Source organism: Alligator mississippiensis, chromosome 7 (genome assembly GCF_030867095.1).
Source record: "Alligator mississippiensis isolate rAllMis1 chromosome 7, rAllMis1, whole genome shotgun sequence".
Lineage (NCBI taxonomy): Eukaryota > Metazoa > Chordata > Crocodylia > Alligatoridae > Alligator > Alligator mississippiensis.
In genome coordinates this window covers 43,959,007-43,978,993 of record NC_081830.1, presented here as the reverse complement: position 1 = coordinate 43,978,993, position 19,987 = coordinate 43,959,007, and the positions used below count along the sequence as shown (strand labels likewise).

At 41.7% G+C, this 19,987-nt stretch overlaps 1 protein-coding gene across 1 annotated transcript in view; it reads left to right on the top strand.

Moving 5' to 3' along the window:
- LOC102576134 (opsin-3) overlaps positions 1–18,318 on the top strand; it is a 60,482-nt gene extending 42,164 nt beyond the window's left edge. Inside the window, exon 3 of the mRNA XM_019478701.2 lies at positions 18,052–18,318. Within this exon, the coding sequence (XP_019334246.2) occupies positions 18,052–18,318 (267 nt within the window). The remainder of the gene's footprint in view (positions 1–18,051) is intronic.
- The last annotated feature ends 1,669 nt before the right edge of the window (positions 18,319–19,987 follow it).

Below are 19,987 nucleotides of genomic sequence, written 5' to 3'. Positions count from 1 at the left end.
CTGCAGCCCCTTCCTCTCTGCTCCCGGGCAGACAGGCTGACCCTGGGTGCGGTGGGGGAAGAGGGGAAGGAGGGAAGAATTAACCTCTTCCCTATCTATTTTGCCTTTACGGGGCCATGCCGGCTAGTGTCTCTAGTAGGGCTGGTCTCTGCTCTGGCTAGACAGCAGAGGGGCAGGGTCAGCCCTGGGGCTGAAGCAGAGAGCCTTGCCCAGCCCAGAGAGTATGCTGGGATGCTGGGAATGTCTGGTTTATCTTAAACTAGCAAGGGGCCTGGGACAGACATTGCATAAACCAGTTTGAGCCAAATCAGTTAAGTCTGATACTACATTCAACCGGGTTTCTCTCTCACTGGTTTTGGCCATTTTGAAACTAGTTTACGTGCGCTGAATGTCTGTTCTGTTACAGGTTTAAACCAGTTTCTGTAACTGGCAACATTCTTTTTTAAACAGGGTTTTAGTACTCGGTAGTTGTAACTTTCTCCAGGTGCATTCTCTTTTCTGTCACATGCTGCAGAAATGCATGATTATTTTTCAGTTACATTAAACCAGAATTACAAGTAAAAGACATGAGAATGGATGGGAATGATTCAAATAGTTAACAACAATACATCATTTTAGTGAAATTATAAACGGATGAGAGAACAGTCCAATTAAGTTGGGTTACCTTAAATTAAAAAATGTCTTTATACTCACCTTTCCTTTATAAATTTTGCATGCATTACTCTATGGAGATTGATTATGGCCTGCGCACTATTATTGTGTCACACACTTTACATTTATGATCTCTTGGTATAAGACCATTGGGGTATATTCAATGTATTTTTTTCCTTGAGGCTTATAAATTATTGATAGAAATTCAGGAAGGATGTTATAGTACCTAACCTGCTAGCAGCAAAGGAAGGAAGGAAAACAGCCTTAGATTTTCAGGGACACATTGACATAGCATGGGGTTATACAACTAAAACTTATTACTCAGCTTTTTATTCATTCATCCATTTGAATTAATTTAAAAGCCAGATGGGCAAAACTTACTGGAACACTAAAACAGACCAGAATGTCTTTCTTGACAAGAGAAAATGGCAAGAGAAAAATGACTTGATATTGCAGTTCTTATACAGACAAAATTACTGTCAAAGTGTAAAGATAAAGTCTTTTCTTTTTCTCTTTTTTCTCCCTGCTACCTACATAAAACATTTATTGGGGCTAAAATAAAGTCTATATACAAACATGAAAATTAAGAACTGAATCAGATTCAGAAGAAAGAACTATATCAAGATGTAGTACTCTTGAAATAAATAAGTTGCCATCAGTTTGGTGCTGATCTTTTACAATGAAGGAAAAAAATTCACTGGAGTCATTTATTTTAAATCAGCATAAGCCAAACAATAAGTTCCATTTTTTTCTACTGTAAAATATTAAATAAGCTCACAAATCTCAGATTTCTTTTTTAAAAAGTGGCTAGGATTTCTGGCAACTTGATTCCTGTTATCCTACTTAAACTATCTTCAACTTTCTCAGAAAATGCTAAACATCCATCTTCAGAAAAATCAATATCCATCCTCTTAAAATGGGCATCTTTATTGTAGCTCAGTAAATGTACCAGGCAAGCTAACAGCTTGACCTCCTGTTCACTATCCATGTTTAACTCTACTCTCTCAAAGACAACAGTTTTCTACAGAAGCCAAGGGGTATTCCAGCAGTTTGCTTCCTTGACAAGTATTTTAATTGAGACAGCACAGTTGATAATGCAACACAGTTGATAATCTTAGTTTTAAGAGGAAAAGAGTAAAAAATTACACTTTAGCAATATGCTGATCTGTGTACCAAGAGTGGCAGCGTAGGCCACCATCGATCCTCTGGATCATGGTATACGTGTAAGAGGTCTATGACCATCACACCAAGGCCTTTGACGCATACACTTAGGCATGAGTATGGAGGAGTGGAGGCTGCCCAAGACTTAGCATCCCCCTTTTAGACCACTGAAACCGAATCCAAAGGCCAGATCAAAAGCTTCAGTGAGTGTGTATGTCTTTTAGGGTGATGTCCCTTAGCCTTTCTCCAAGGAGTGCCCACAAGGCAGTGGGGGGCTAGGGTTTTGAGTCGCGCTGTACTCACCTTACTCTGGAGGTTGCAACATTGTAGCGTTTCATAAGAGCTACCCCACCATGAGCAGCTCTTCCATGTTGTCACCAGGCCCTTCAGTCAGATGCAGCTCATAATATAGGAATTATTAAATACTGTTCTATAAAAAGTCCACCCTCCCCATGAGCTAACACTGTTGAAGGCCTTCATTGTGGGCATAGATTGTAGTTGCGTTTATCTAAGGACATAGGCAGACAAGGTTCTTTGGGTAAATCTGATATCTTTCATTAGACCAACTCAAACTGTTGGAAAAATTCTTCTTTGCAAGCTTTCAGATACAAATATCCTTCATCACTTCCTCAGCCTGATGAAGGGTATCTGTACCCAAAAGCTTGCAAAGAAGAATTTTTCTAACTATTTGAGTTGGTCTAATAAAATAGAAAAAAAAGTCCCTAAATTTAGGAATGAATCATTGCTATTACAGGCATTCTATTGCCTAGACAATTAACATAAGTAACAAAAATCCTATATTAGTGCTTTCATCAAACAGTTACCACTGTTTTAGAGAAATAGTAACTTGCACTGATATAGCAGTACATGCAGACATGGAAATATGAGATGTGATGCATGTACCTTCATAGTTTACTGTCTTCTGTTCTGAAGCATCCACTTCACCCATTTCAAAATGCAGGTTCATCTATTTAGGGCTGCTATTTAGGGGGAGGCATTTGGGGAGGGGCTGAAGCAGGGGGCTTGTTGGACTTTGAGGTGTAGGGGAGTTTTTTGTAAATGTCTGGTTTCTTAGTGCTTCTTTGCTCAGTCAAGATTTACTGCTGGTTTACTTTGTTTTTATTGTTATGGATGGTATCTTATAGGATGTCAGATTCTCAGAGCTGAGGTCAGCTTCTTTTGTGGTTTAAATAAATCAATTTAGCTGCACAAAACCTTGAAGGGACCTGATTATGTTGTACTATAAAATAATAAAAATCCTTTCAGATGTAACTAACTGTTTCATCTATACACTCATGTATAAAAATATATTAAGTGGCATTTGAACAGAATGCATTAGTGGCAGGCGGTTTTCGCCTTGCAAATCATCTTTGATGTCACAGGTGTACCCCTAACAAGCATATTCCCCATGACACAAAATGAAATTTGAAATTAGAATGAATAGCAAACTTCAATTTTAAAAAAATATCAAAAACAAAATGTCCTGCTTTAACGTTATATGAGATGCTGAAAGTCATTTCAGCATTTTGGCTGTTTTTACTGTCCTCCAATCATAATAAACATTCATTTTAGAAGGTAGATGCAATGCTCTGTCTGGAGAGTTTTCACTATAAAAAATAACCTTTATCCCTTCATGGTACTAACTGGAAGGAAATGGAACAACAGATAATTAGATCTAAAACTGGATGTAATTGAATCTGGAGACTTTAAGACATATAATTTAATAGAAAAAAAATCTAAAATTAAATACTTAAACTACCGAATAGACTTTCTGAGACAAAGGTAAAAGATGGGCATCTGTTTTATGCCTTTGAAATCTTCCCTTAAATCCAGAAAGATAACCCTTAGCTTCTAGATGTACAGATCCCACTCTGTACTAGTTCCTCATTGAAAATAGTACTTAAAATCAAGAATTTCTGCAACACCAAGACACCATGGCCTATGGAGACTTTATAAAGATTCTATGGCAGTGATTTTCAACCAGGATGCTGTAGCAACCTGGAGTACCACAAGATCCTTTTTTAAGGTACCATGCAACAGTAGTACTGGTAGATGTGCAAACAACTACCCATAATTCACAAAATAAACCCAGAGGCTTCAAAAAGGAATCCACAGTGTTGAAAATATAATGACCTGTTGTGGTTTTCCCAAGTTATTTTTACTAGATTCTCTAATAGTTAGAAGTATGTACAATATAAAACATACATTATGTTCCTATGAAGTATCGGACAAACCTGAAATACACTCAGACCTTTACCCAGCTCCCACTTGGAAATCTAATTCCGGTTCCTTCCAAGGAAGTTCTAGAGTTTTCTAGTGGACTTTCAGGCCAGTTTATAACTACCCTAAACATATTAAGTGTTCTAATAAAAGGTTGCATTTTGACCAAAGGCTTTTAAAAATAATAGCAAGGAAGCATGGAAATGGGTTTTGCATTACAGCAAGTTGCAGAAGCTTAAAGCCATTCAATCAAGTTTGTCTATAACACACTACAACGTAATGAAGTAGATGGGAATTGAGGATCTTTATAATTATGGCAGTGACCTTTCAAAGCTCTTCACTATTAACAAAAGAACCTTTTCACCTGGGGAGGGCTTGCAAAAAGAAAAGTAGTTCCATATCAAGCCTTCACTTGCCCAAACCAAGTCTTCTGAGCATCTGACTATACCACTAGTCAGATCCTGTGATACCATCATTTCTAGTCCTTTTAACAAAGCTCTCCTTCCCTCTGCAGTCAGAGAAGACACCAAATAACCAACTCTCTCTGTAATGACACATAGTTGGCTTCAGCTGGTCACTTTTGTTTCCTCTTGACCTGAATTAACTCCTTTCCTGATCTCCAGCTACATAGAATCACTACATCTAATCACTTTCACTTCATCACAGAATCTTTATCTTCCTGCTGAGGAGGCAATATCCATCCATTATTCCCTCCCTCCCTCCAGGAAAAAACACAGAGAAAATCTAATATTAAATAGCCTTTCCTTTCTCATTCACTTTAAGACTGAACTACCTGAAAAACATGTATGGCAGAAATTGGAGGGGAATGCATTGAACCTGGGGTTTTACAGATGGGTTCCTTAAGACAATTCAATGGAATTTAGGATTTGTTTGAAGAATCCTTGAACCTCACTCTTACAGCCAGACATAGCTATGCCATGAAAAAGGGACAGGAGAGAAAAGACACTCCACAAGCCCTAAATTCCTTTTTAATTGTGCTGTGTGCTATGCATGGCTATCAAAATGGTATTAGGCAAGTAATCTTGTCCACTTTGCCTCCTTGTATTAAAAGGAATATTCTTCAAAAATAATCCTCACTGATGCTCAATGGGCAGGTTTTCACAATCAAACACAGTATTCCACAAATAATGTACTTGGGAGATGGGAAAGAGTGCAGCAGAGAAATAAACAGCAGCAGGATTGTTGAAAGAACTCCCTAGACCTGTCACAGGAAATCTGGCACTCTGCCTTCAATCCCCCCTGCCCCACCCCCAACAGAAAGGTAAAGAGCACTGGATCTGAAGGGCCTGGCTCTGGCAGCAGTCTGGTAAGGAGTAGGGGGTAAGCCCAGTTCAGGCTCTAGCCATGGTAGGGGGTCCTAGTGGGGACCCAGCAGTGCTCCAGGACTTGGACTGGGACCCGGTGACTGGACCTGGTGAGCTGGCAGGCTGTCTACCCACTCTCCCACCTTCCTCCATCTAGATGTAACAAAAAGTGAAATGCTCCAAAATACCACCTATTTTAAAGAGGTACTGTTTTATAGATTCATAGATGCTAGGATCAGAAGGGACCTCAACAGATCACCGAGTCTGACCCCCTGCCTAGGTAGGAAAGAGTGCTAGGGTCAGATGAGCCCAGCCAGATGCCTATCCAGCCTTCTCTTGAAGACCCCCGAGGTAGGGGACAGCACCACCTCCCTTGGAAGCCCATTCCAAATTTTGGCCACCCTTACCATGAAGAAAAGGTAGGCAAGTGGTTTTGGAGTGTTTCAACCATTTTAGAATGTTTCAAGGGCTTGCACATGTCTACAGCTGATCCTTTGAAATGTTTCAAGAGCCTAAAATATTTTAATTTTACCCGTGTCCACACCCCATGTCACAAGTGGCGATGAAGAAAGTTTGAGAGAACTGTCCTTGGTGCTGAAAGACACAACTTGAATAATCTAGGAACAACCACAGTAAGGCACAATTCTAGCAGAACAAACCAACAAGCTTTTAAATCTGGAATCTGCTGTTCTCTCCAAGGATAAAATATCCTCTTCCATGTTATATTTTTGTTTCTATTTGGAGCCCTCTTAAAAACTTATAACATGATTTCCTAACATTTATTTTCCATGATATCCCATTGCCTGTACGCTTATCTGAAGAAAGATTTTTTAACAGCCAACTCAATATATATAAAAACATTGATAACATTGAAAAAAATGCCTTGAGCATTCTTTTTTTAAAGAAAAAGCTTGATGAAACCATCAAGACACTCAACAGTTTTGCTTCAAAAACCTGGATAGAAATAAGATTTGAAAATATGAAGAATATTATCCAATTTAAGTTGGTATATCTGCATTTACTTCAAATGGCTTTGCTGGTTTAGAACTGCAAGGTGTCTGGTCCATGAGATTTTTTTCTCTACAAAGAGTGCAAAGCCAGGGTGATTATTCTAAATTTTATTTCCATGGTTTTTGTTACTTTGCCGTCTGTGTTTTGCCTAATAATTATTGAGGTCTGATTCTCTTCTCTTATAATCTGGTTTTACATGGATCCCAACAGCCCTGGCTGTCATGCCTGAGTTATGCTAGTGATACTAAGAGGGGGAACAAGTTCACTGCCTGAATCTTTTATAATCAAAATACTTGTCATCTTATAAGCCTACTGTTGAATAAGACCTTAAGACTTTTACCTGTGTTTTTGTACATATACTTTCAAAGTTTACTTATTACTGTCTCAGATGAGTACTTTACTTACCTACCTTTTGTTTCGATCTAACTTGATTAAACTCCCTTAGGATCTAGTATTACATGTATACAGGTAGGTTTATCACATCAGGAATGCTATCCCATACTAAATGCACAGATACTTGCCACTGGTATCTTTACTAGGTTAAAAGCAGGACTCAGCAAGAAATAAGAATGTGTTATCAGATTTATTTGAAATTTTCATTACAAAATGAAAGAGCTCCTAATTGACAGCTGATTGCACATTTCTACACTGGATTAAAATTAACCAGTTTCAATTAATGCAACTGATGAGGGCATAACCACAGAAGGAATGAGTAGAGGATGATGATAATGAGAAGCACAGTTAGAAATTATGGAACAAATCAACACAAGATTATTTCCCAGTAAAAAAGACATCTGTTTCCTCGCCTAGTGACAGTTGGACTTCTCTTGTAGTGCTCTGCTTCAACAAAATATTGACCTAGATTCAAATTGTTTTGTGATATGCCTATGATTAAGCATTACAATGCCTAAGTATCAGGCTCCTTGTTCAAGAGGGTAAATTAATTTGACCAGCTAAAACACCTAGGATCACCAGAAAGTCTGTGACAATCCAAACCGGTAATGGTGGCATTTAAGACCCTCCAAGGCTCAGCCTAAAGGAATACCACACCCGAGTGAAATCAACAGCATTGTTGCCTTTGATGGCCATTGCACCCATGCTTTGCCCAATGGTATAGAGATAAAAGCACTCACTAAAGCAGTAGCAGATCTGGACTCTAGGCCCTCTTTAGCCTTAAGTGATTTAAACCTTAAACCACTGAGGCATGGGTCTGGCTATAAGGCTCCAGCCAGCCCTTTTTCGCCCCATAGCTTTCCCTTTGCTTTGGCTATAACCCAAAACTGGAAAAGCAAACTAAAGTAAAAGGAAGCTAATCTGCCAGAAGCAGCCCTGTCATCTGGGTGCTCTCAGCTTCTTTATGCTGGCCCCGCTTCAGCTCCAACAGGGCTTGGCTCTCCCGGACTTGCTCTGCAGCTTCGGCATCCCAGGGTGTTCAACTCCCAGGGTCCATCCACCCTGCATCCCCTTCTTCACTTGCTTGGCAATAGCCAGGCCTTTTAAACTCCCCACAGCAGCACAAGAGGCTGACGTCATCAGCCCGGTGCTGCTGAACTTGATTGACAAACTCTTTAAGAGCCGGCACAGCATCGGCACATGCTGCTCCTGCTCTTTACTCATGATCACCTCCATTATTGCTTGCCCACCATGCCTTGATGTTGAACAGAAGAAGGAGAATAAGAGGAGGTGAGATGTGCATTACTGGTACTGAGTAGAGTGTCTTGCGATCCTCCTTTACAGGGCTCCTCTTTCCTTATACCCTGTTTGTACCATATCCAGCTAGGTGTTGACCTGTGGCCAGCTCTGGGCCTCATTGTCCCATGGACATGATATTAAGGCTAGATCACGAACCAGCCGTCTTCTTAGTGGCTACCTGGCTTACTCTTTCCTGCAGTCACTTGAAGGCTCACACCTCTAATTGGACTCCTTCATCGTGGCAGCACCTTTCTTTCTCGAACTACATTAATTAATCAATATTCCCTCCCCAGTTTGATCAATTAAATCAAGTCACATTACGGTCATTAACGTCTTCTCAGGAGATTCATACCATGAATGCCAAGCTACAAAGTCCATCTGCATTTTACTTATCAATTATCTAACAGTCCAATCAACTAACCAGCTGACCAGCTGGGATTAATCTGTATTACTCATCAAATTGGTAGGTCTTATGTAGACTTAGGCAGAGGCTGGCCCTAACTAGCAGAAGCCTACCACTCACTGGCCCATACTTCAATGTCAAGTTTGGTATCGTAGGCATATACCCCTTTAAACTTCTCACCTTACCAGTTCTGGAAGTCTTTTCCATGGCTGACACTTCAAGCATCATTACCAGGGGATGTTTTCAAGTCCTCGGCATCCCATTTATCTCCACTTCATCTCCGGTTTGCTAGTCTGGCTCTGGTTATCAGTCCTGCGCCTCCACATGGCTCACACTAACTTTCTCTTGCTTGTGCTTCCCCCTCTCCGGGGCAACTCTCTCTGGACTGGTGCAGCCTCATCTTCTGGCCAGGCTCCCCTTGGCCAACAGGAGACAGCTCCAAGGTCCCATGACCTAGTTTCTCTGTGCGGCAGGCACAGAGGTTGCCATGTCTGAGTGTCAGCGTCTCCACTCTCCCTGTCACACCAATGATACCTTTGCTTCTCAGTGAGTCTCCCAGTACACTAAGATCCAGAGAGGTTCTCTGGACCATAACAGGGCTCAGGATTGGTGCCCTGTTACACCCTGCTTTACCTACTGAACTCCCATTACCGACAATGGGAGACATGTCCAAAAGGCACTCAGCACCTGGCCCTGAAAAGCGTGGAAAACTCTGGAGTAGTTCAGCAAAGGACATAGATTGCTTTAGGCAAATGAGGTAACTATTCCCACCATCTTCAATGGAGTGGCTCAGGACCTTGTTACACATTCATTTTAGCCAGCTCCTGGAGCTCTTAACCGTACATTGTCCACACATTAACATCTGAAACACGTTTTAAGCACATTTTAGGTGGCTTAAAAGTATGCTACACCAGGGCAACTTTATCTCTGACCTGTGTTACCCAGTTCATATTCCGTTAATATGTAGTCACTAGCCACTCAAGTGTAGTCCTCCAGCATCCCATGATGCAGTGTCCTTTCCCCCACCCTCCTGTTCTGTTTGGACAAACTTTCCAGCTCCTGAACTCTACTGTCCAAGGGATGACGCTGGCACCAAACGAATTCTCCCTCCTGCCCCCAGGGATGTGAACTTCCTACCTGCAGGTATGCAACCCCTTGCAAACAACTTGCAGAGCACATGCCAAGTAGCCATGTCTCAGGGCATGGACAGGTTCAGGACTGGGGTGGGGGTTAAGGTGAGGGGGGGTCAAGAAACAAGGTAGGGGGCCAAATCAGGTCCCCATGAGCTAAGGCTTCCTTCCTGGGGCAGGGGAAGTAGATCCCCTAAAAACACATTGCCTCACTGCTCCCACCTCCCAGCCACCTTAGGAAGAAAGACCAGCACTTCCCATACCCCAATTTACTATAGCTTGAAATATTCTTTAATTTACTTCCTCTTTATTTATTTTTATTTTTATTTTTACTTCTTATTTTATCCTTCAGTGGCTGACTTCCTTCATTTCATCATCCTTCCCCCACCCCCATTTCCTTAAAGTGGGTTGCATTTTAAGGCCACAGATCCAGCTAGAAACCATGACATTCATATATTATCACCATTACACCAAAGGAAGAGTTTCTATATATAATTGGAGTAAAAAGTCATCACCTGATATCCTATTTCAGGGCCTGGTAGTGGCAGGAACAACCCCCCCCCCCCCCCCCCCAAAACCCAATAGCATATTAAATCACTTGTGGAATACACAGCAACTTAGAAGATAAGGGTTATAATTAGGAGAACAGGAACAAAGCAAAGCAATAAAACACTATATGAGACAGCTGGTGGGAAAGGGCACTTTTTGGAAAAGCAAATTCTCAACCTCCAGTAGAGAAAACAAAACTTACATTTTTGGGGCCTGTGAATGCAAGAAACCTCCAGTGACTGACATAAAACACATTTTTTTATTTCTTTTCACTTTGGGACAGTGAGCTCAACTCTGTACCTGCTCATCCATTGTGAAGAGAACCATGAGGTGAATTCCAGCTGCAGAATCTGCATCATTAGTGATGCATATGCCAGAAAGAACCCAGATTGATTTTCAAATTCTAGGTTGGCTTTGCAGGGCTAGCAAACAAACTAACAAAACATATTTGCTCTGGAACTCACTGACTAACAATTAACTTAAAGCAACCCCAGGCCATATTTGAAAAGTCATTTCCCCACCTAGAACTGCTCCATTTTTATGTCAGTTTGCACATCAATAATAATAATAATAATCAATACAGGGATTCTGTAATGACAGTAAATTCACATTGTGTGGGCCAGGTCCTAGCTGATGTAACTCCATTTCCACTGACTTACAGTATCGCCAATCTATATTAACTGGCCCCATTTCTTCAAGATTGCTGAATTTGATTACTTTTGCAAAAGAGTTCCATTTCAGGCTTAACTACAGCCAATTTACTGTGTTGTCAAGGCTAAATAAGACAAGAAACCTAGTAACTGGGAAATAAGCAAACATAAAGGGGAAATAGAAAAATGGGAAGATAAATTCACTGGCTTCCCAGACACTGGCTTCCTACACTGTTCATTTCTAAAACTGACCTACAGCATTTTTTATTATTATGTTTGAACATCATAAAAAGCCAATGCTGAATACTGTTCATCAATCAAACTTTTATAAACGAACATTATAGTCAATAGACCTCATTAAGTAATTACAGGTAGAGGAACCTTTCATAAGTGGGTTTCTTATTTAAATAATCCCTTTTTGTCATACAGCTTACAAATATGTACTGAACTATGAATTGCCCTTAGAACTTACAGGCTAGTCATTTTCTAACTCTCATCACAACAATTAAGAATGGGGTAACACAGATGCTGTCAAGCACCAGTGTTAAATAAATATTTATTGGTGGTGGGAGGAAGGGAGGAGCAGTTAGGTGATAACATTTATCACGATTAGTTAAGTTCCTCTGGAGCTCTTTCAGGGGTGTTGGCTGTAGCCATGTTCATCTAAGGACAAAGGCGGATAAGATTATTTGCGATATCTTTTATTAGACTGACTAAATAGTTGGAAAAATTGTCCTATGTCCTCCAAGGACACTCCTCTAGAAAGATAGATGGCACTTTTGAAAGAGTCACCTGGATACCACATGACGAATTGCTGCAGTACAAAAAAGAAAAACCCCACGAATTGCACACCATTAGTTATTATATACTATCCTTCCCTGGAACCAATATGGAAAATCCTCAAACAATTGCAACCTATTCTAAGAGACCAATTCTTAAAGAGATCTTCCCAGAACCACCTATCCTAACCTTTAAATGAGCACTGAACCTCGCCAGTCTCATCACCAGAACCAAGCTTCCTATGGCCCAAATCACACCGAATGGCTCCAGACCATGTCGGGACAAGAAATGTAAAACCTGCCAACATATCTCCACCATTCCCACAAAAACCGCATCCCACAACAGAACCATCACCATCCCTGGATCTTACACCTGCACCTCCAGAAATGTAATATGTCATCCAGCACACTAAATGTCCTGATGGAAAATGTGTAGGAGAAACCAATAACAAATGTGCACCAGAATGAACACACACCAAAAATCTATCAAAGATAAAAATATCCAATTCCCTGTGGGTGCACACTCTCTCCAATCTCTCAGTTCTGATTCCCAAGGGAATTTACAAAACACCTTTCCTAGACGAGCCTATGAATTTCACTTCATAAATCTACTGGATACAAAAAATCATGGACTAAATATAGACACTGGATTTATGGCACATTATAACCTGCCTGCCTTCTGATAACCCCAAGTAACCTACCTATATTTTACTACCTACATTCTGTCACCAGGTCACCATTCTCTCCTTTCCCTCCCACCCCCACTTACCTGTCTCACACCTATTGTCTCCCATGGCCTCTGAACCTCACTACCATGCACTTGTATTTTCACGGACCTGAATTTTGCATATTGGCTTCCAGGAGAACACAAAACAACAGCAGACTCTCCATATGCCTGAAGAAGTGTGTTTGTGCAAGGGGCATAACAAAGCTTGCAAAGAACAATTTTTCCAACTATTTCGTTCGTCTAATAAAAGATATTACATTTACCCAAAGAACCTTGTCTGGAGTTCTTCACGATCTTTTCCTAATCAAGCTAGACAAATGGTCATCCTAATGGCAGACTGAATTCAATGACAACAAATTTGCAGTAAATCCACATATTGAATTCTGATTAAAGCTTGCATCGTAAAGCATAACTAATAACATTTTTGCTATCCCATCTGCATTTCACTTCTCACTTTCTCATTGCATTTCCATGTTCTTTGGGACTCGAAAGAGAGAATGCATTTGCTGAACCTACAATAATCCTCTAATGGGTTCTTTTTATTCTGACCCGTAACAGAAAGCTTGGGACTCCCTGTTACATTAAGATAAAAGCAGCCCAGCCAGCTAGCTTTGCAGAGCCGGCCAGGTGCAGCAGCTGCCAGTTGCCAGGGCAACAGGCCTAATGAGGCAATTAGTAGCAAGCCCAGGCATTTACATGACCAGAAGTAGGCAGAGCCCTGGGAGTACATAAACCTGGGGCTTGGGCTGGAAAATCAGTTTAGCCCTGCTCACTCCAGGGCTAGGAGACCTCCTGCCCAGGAGAGGCTCTTAGGGACACTTGTTTGATGGCTTTGCTGCCTGTGAGAACACCAAGGTTCAGGGAGCACACAAGGAGCTTGGTTTGGAGGTATGCCAGCCCAAGAGTAAAGAAGGTTTGCCTTTTTAAAGGGACAGAGGGCTGCTTTCTCTGTTGCTGTTATGTTATAGGCTGAGGGTTTATGTTTACTTTAATATTTGTACTGGCAGTTTAGGGTTGGGGCTATAGGGGCAGCAGGAGGTCCCATTAGTGCCCAAGGGGCATGCAAACACCTGGAGCCTTGCCAGGGGCAGGCTCAAGCACTTATTGAGGCCATAGTGGGCAGAAAGTGCAAGAAGAAGCCACACGGGCCAGGGGCCCGGCACCAGAGAAGGGGCAGCCACAAAGAGGTCAGAAGCCTGAATGACAGGGGCCTGGGGCCTGATTATGGAAGGGACAAACAGAGAGCCTCAAAACTAGGTCCAATTCAGTGGGCCCAGGCTAGAAGGCCTAGTGAGGTTAGAGGGTCAGAGGCTGAGAAGGCCAAAGCCCCACACAGGGAACAACACTGCAGTAACACCTGTGGAGCATGGGGCATGGTAAAAGGGAGGATTTGGAGCCATGCAGGCTTGAGGTGCCTTTCGGTGGCACAGTTACAAACTGAGGCCCAGCAAGGGGCCTAAGGGCCAGTGAAGCCCAGTGAGGGGCCTGGGCACAGACAGAGCAGGGTCCAGTTGGCCTGAGGTGTTGCAAAGGCCTGTGGGAAGCCTCCCTATTCATTTATATTTCCATCACGGCGTGGCAGATGAGACAAGAAGATGCCCTAGGTGTGGAGCAGGGCATGGTCACGGAACCACCAGGTGATTGCCACGTTCTGGCTTACAAAGCATTTTAGTTTCCATGTGTAACGAGGGTAATTCCTTCAATTAGATTATCACTATCAGCAATCAAACATCAGGCCTCCCATAAAGACATGACTGAGCAAACGTTAGAATTCCAGTCCCACAGAAAAATGAAACTCTTCAATATTTGTTTTCATTCTGAAATGGAACAAGAAGTTTAAATAATTTGAATTTTCTGGGGAATGAGATTTCCGAATTGTAATTTTTTCAGCCACATTGAAAAATTTGATTGAAATGAAGCTGTGGCAGGCCTCCGCGCAGTTTACCTCAGTGTGGCAGCTCAGGTGGCCAGGCCACAAGTGGCGCAGCTGCTGCTCCGTGGCCAGAGGGCCGGTCCCTGATTGGAATGCAGCCCAGCAGCCACGCATTGAAAAGTAGCCTTTAGGCTGGGAACCTGGCAGGAAGCGTCTGGGTGCTGGACCCAGAACTGGACATGCTCCCTGACACCAGAAGCTACCTGCCGCTTTCCCTGACACTTTAAAAGGTTTGAGCAGGCTGTGGAGCAGCCGGCAGGTGTGATGCAGCCTAACAAGGTGGTCACATGACCACAGGAGAGCTCCCCAATTGGAGGATGGGGCTGACCCGCCTCAATATAAATCCAGGCCTTCAGAGCTGAGCAGTTGCTGTAGGGATGCTGCTGGAATAACATTGCCCAGCCAGAGCTGCTCCTCCCAGAATGCCTAGTGGTTAAGGGTAGGTACTATAGGGATGGAGCAGGTTCCTGGTCCTGGGGAATGACCTAAAACTACATCCTGCTAGGGTAGATAGTGTGGTGGAGCTGCCTTGTCCACTATGGCTGGTGTACCCACAACAGATAAAACGCTGGTATGTGTACATGGCCAATGGCAAAGAAGCACCATTAGCTGCTGGTCACAGTTCTTGGGAGGACACACAAAATGGCAATAGGGATTTCTCAAGATGTGCCGTGCCCCATGCTACTTGGGCAAGACTGACCGTACTTATCAGAAGTCTTGCAGTGCACCCTGGCAGAGGGCATGTCACAGAAGTAAAGACATCCCCCAAAGAAATGCACTTCATTCTGACCTGCATTTCAATATTGGGCCTATTTCGTTACTGGGATTGTAGCTTTGGTTCCCATTCTCTTCTGAGCCAGTCTGGTCAGACCACAACACCAGTAATCTACCCAGAGTTATGTAAAAAAAATTGCTCTGGCTTCTCCCAGCCTCGTAAGGTCTAGCTGACTGGACATGTACATCTTTTTGTTACTTCATGCTTAACTACTCAGGGACAGTTAAAGAAGAATGTACATGTTGAATTTAGCACAGTTATTATTTGGTAATTTTTCAACACAGAAAAGGATAGGGGATAAAGCTGAGCTAAAATGAAGCTTTCAATCTTGCATATAGTAAACAGTTATAAAGATTCACTTGTTGTATCATATGAACATGGACTCAAGAGAAAGTCTGACATCCTTCAGTCAAATTTAGCAAACTCCTTACCATGTTCTAATCAATACAGTTACTAAAGTATTATACACTGTAAATCCTAGCAATTAAAATCACCACCAGTGTTACTCACTCTAATTTGAGTTAATGAGCACTATACAGCCAACAAGCTGCCACAGTTCTTTGCCATTTATTAGCAATACTAATCTAATTCTCAGCTCAATAGTCTTGCACTTTGGGAAAAAGGCTGATGCAAGTCCTGAAATTGAGAAACATTTGTACATTTTTAAGATAATAAGGGGAAGGGAATCCTTAACCCCTTGCATCACATAGTCTTAATCAGCATAAACCAAACAGCATTCATACAAATTATGTGTTTAACTTCCCAATAAAGTGATCGCTTAAAAATAAAAGGAGGAAAATAAAGGAAAGTTACTAATAGAATTCATTTTAAAAGAGAAATGGATGAGGCCAGATCTTGAAATGACTTAAATTGACACTGCTCCCTAAATTCATGGTTCACTCAGGGTTCTGATCAAGGGTCTTCATTTAATTCAACAATCATAAGGTAGCTTTCACAGAGATGGAACATTTATCTGAGAGCGCGCACACACACACACACACACACACACACACACACACACACACACACAGAGTGTTAGGTACTTTACCACATATTTCACTGCATAATAAGTTTACCCCTTAGTACAAAATGGACATACAATCAATTTGCCCACCTTGACTCTGCAGTAGACACTATTACAGCACTTTGTGACAGGAAGCAAATGCCTACCCCAAGATTAAACTGGATAGGGGAGCAAACTGGTACAAAATTAAGTATGCCACTTTAACTTACATTACTGCACAGCCCTCTACAAGAAGTAACTTTGCCCTGGCCACAAACAAACTTCCAGCTGGAATGGAGCTAAATTACCAGATGGATGGTAAACTGTTTAACCTCAGCCAACTCCGAGCCAAAACCAAGACCACCCCAACCTCAGTCATTGAGATCCAGTATGCAGATGCTGATGTAGTGTGTACTCACTCTGAAGCAGACCTTCAGGCAATCAGTGACATCTCTACCAAGGCTTACAAGAAAATGGGACTGATACTTAACATTCAGAAGACTAAGGTCCTCCATCAACAAACTCCTAATGAACAGTCCCCAGCTGCAGTAATCCCAATCCACAGTGAGACTCTAGAGGATGCTCCCTCTCACAGAAGGCTGACATTGACAAAGAAACATCATATCTCAGATGTGCAAGTGCAGCCTTTCTGCACCTGAAGAAACAGGTGTTCGAAGATTGTGACATGAGATCTGAAACAAAGCTCATGATTTATCAAGCAGCCACAATCTCCACCTTGCTGTACAGAGCTGAGACATGAACAATATACAGGTGACACATCAAGTTGTTTTAGAAGTATCATCAATGTTGCCTGCAGAAGATCCTCTGAATCTAGTGAGAAGACAGACACACCAACATTAGCATCCTTCTGGAAGCAAACACCATGAATATTAAGGTGATGATCATCCAACATCAACTTCACTGGGCTGGCCATGTCATCCGGATGTCTGACTCCAGACTCCTGAAGCAAGTTTTAGTCTCCTGGCTCAGCCGAGGTGCTTGCTTAAGAGGGGTGCATAGAAAGCACTTCAGGGATGTCCTCAAGGCCAGCTTAAAAAAATTCAACATTGATATCAACTCACAGGAGAATATCAACCAGTACCGCCCCAAATGGAGGAAGAGTTTGCTGCAGAAATCTCAGTACTTTGAAACCTCACAACAAAAATAGGAGATGAAAAAATTGAAGTGGCAGAAACAGCATGTCATGGACCAAATCAACCAAGCCACCCACCCCACATGGAAACACATGTCCAAGCTGCAGCAGAATCTGTTGATCCCGGATAGGCCTCATCAGCCATCTTCAGACACAAAGGTAAGAAAATCATGGAAGACAATATTCCTTGACTGGAAGGGATTGCCAAAGAAGAATACATTTGTATAATCTTCAACCTCAGTTGCCCATGACTGAGTACTCTTTATATCAATCAGCTGAAAACTAAATGACTGAACCATGTAGGCCAAGGTTTCCAAGTGTATTTAGGAATCTAATTCTCGCTGCTTCGAAAATATTTTGAGGGCCTGGGCCACAGTCCTGAGGCATATAATATCCATTAGGAAGAGTGAACAATATTTTATTGAAGTATGTGCATTACCCAGCAGTGTCATCAGAAACTGAAACCAGTTTACTGGCCTGAATGAATGTCAGTAGTTGACAACAGTCCTTATCTCAGTGAGAAACTGCATTTCCTGGTGTTACACAGAAAAGCAGGAAATACGTTTCCCTTCTCTATTGAAGTATTTAGTAACAGCAGTATATTGTCAAGGAGATGAGGTACGCGAGGGTCTCAGTCGCCAAAGGGTGAGATCACACTCTGTATTCAACAGGGAGGAGTAGCAGACCTGCAAGGACTTCATTCAGCCTAGTGCTCAGAGAAAAATTTGAATTACAGAACAGCTGCTCCTCAGGGATACTAGGCCCAGGGGGCACTCCTCTTTCTTTCTACTAGTATAGACATGCCAACTAGTAAATGCTTTTGTGCACTGCATGGCTAGCTGAGGGTTTTGTTAATCTTGCTTTCACATATGCGTCTTCTTTATTGCAGGTGAATGGCATAGCTAAAAGGATGAGCCACAAAAGGGAGCAACGTGTCTTGATCATGGCAGTCGTGATGGTGATTTGCTTCCTTCTTTGCTGGCTGCCATATGGGATAATGGCCCTGGTAGCTACTTTTGGAAAACCTGGCCTAATTACCCCATCAGCCAGTATTATCCCATCAGTCCTTGCCAAGAGTAGTACTGTCTATAATCCAATCATCTACATATTTCTGAATAAACAAGTAAGTAAAATTATATTCCTAAATTTGTTCTAATTAATATGTGCAGTACCATTGTAGACATAGCTGCTTTTTCAATGGATTTCAATGGAGGAAGTTTGGTTATAACCATATAATGAATAAAACAATGGAGCAGATACTTGGCTACTGTAGGTGCAGTGAAGTCAATGGAATTAGTCTTCTACACCAGCTAAGAAGCCAGCTCAGCAATGCCAAATATGCAAAAACAAAATAACTTTGAGAAGATGTTGAGGTCATAAATGGAATATGCATGAAACAGAAGTGTACAAGAGGGAATGTAAAGTGCAGCTTCCTCAAGAAATGCATTACTTGGAAGTATTAAAAAGAGAACAAATGCCATAACAGACAGCTTAGAACTTTTTCTGAGTCAATTATAATTTGATATTGAATTCAATTTGTTTTATTTAGATATTAGCAAGTGGCAATCTTTCTTAGCAAAGAAAAGCTACATGAGCTTCTTCAGAACTCCTCTTCAGTCTAAAACTTGATTGAGTCTACAAGATCACGCAAAGAATCTTGCCTTCTCCATTCCAACTACTGTTCATCAATCACTTCATGATATGCTTGCTCATTTCTCCCACAAGCTTCTAGGCACCCTCTGAAATCCATTCTTGTCTTCATCTACTTCTCATTCTACAAAAGTAATTGTAAATCAGGCATCATAATCCAGTTGAGATATTTCTAGTCAGGCCCTACTAGCATCCGTGCCTCCATTCAATACTGTTCAATGACACTAGAAATTTTCTGAAAAATTTCTGTGGGGCAAAGATTGGAGGGGTGGCAAGGAATATAACACGGTCTGTTATAGGGATCAATCTGGATTGCTTGGGAAAGTGGGCTCATTTGAACAACATGCATTTTAATACAGCCAAAGGAAAAATTACACAAACAAGAAACTAAGAACCTAAATCATCAATGCAAGGTGGGAGACAGTATTCAGGGACACTTAAAAAACCTTTGAGATCATGGTAAATAAGCAGCTGAAAATTAGTTCTGAGTATAACGCAATAGCTAAGATAATGACTGTGAACTTTGCATGCATATGACAAGGAAATTAGCAGGGTGGCATTACCTTTGTAATACAGCATGCTAGGGGTCCCCCTTCCCTGAGGGGCAATTTTCATGTGATAACTTAATTGAGATCACACAATATTGCAGCATATTAGTATTAGAAGTGGTAGCATACAACTGATTCAACAAGGATCTCGCTGGCTGTTGGGAAATTTAGCAAAGAAATATCACTCCATTCAGACAATTCAGCTTTGCTCTAACACTGGCCCAGTAATTCTGGCCCTGTTGCATAACAGGTCAGGAGTTCACATCTACATGCATCTTCTGCCACACTGATCATGGTTTTCTGCCAAAAAAAAATCACTTCAGCAACATATTAACAATGTAGAACTACTCGCACCTAGTATATAGAGTAGGTAACCACATCTTTCCAAAGTACTGATATTTTCCAGGTTGTTATCTTTCTGATGGCACTTGCCCTTATGCTACAGGGGCATATCTTAGCATGCTCTTGGCCCTTTGGCCCTATGACAGGCACTCCTGAGACCATTACTGGAAAACTGTGTTCAGTTCTGGTGTTCACACTATCAAAAGAGTGTTTAAAAAGTTGGAAAGGATTCAAAAGACAGCTAGAAAATTAGTCAAAGTTCCAAAACAAGACACATTATAGGAA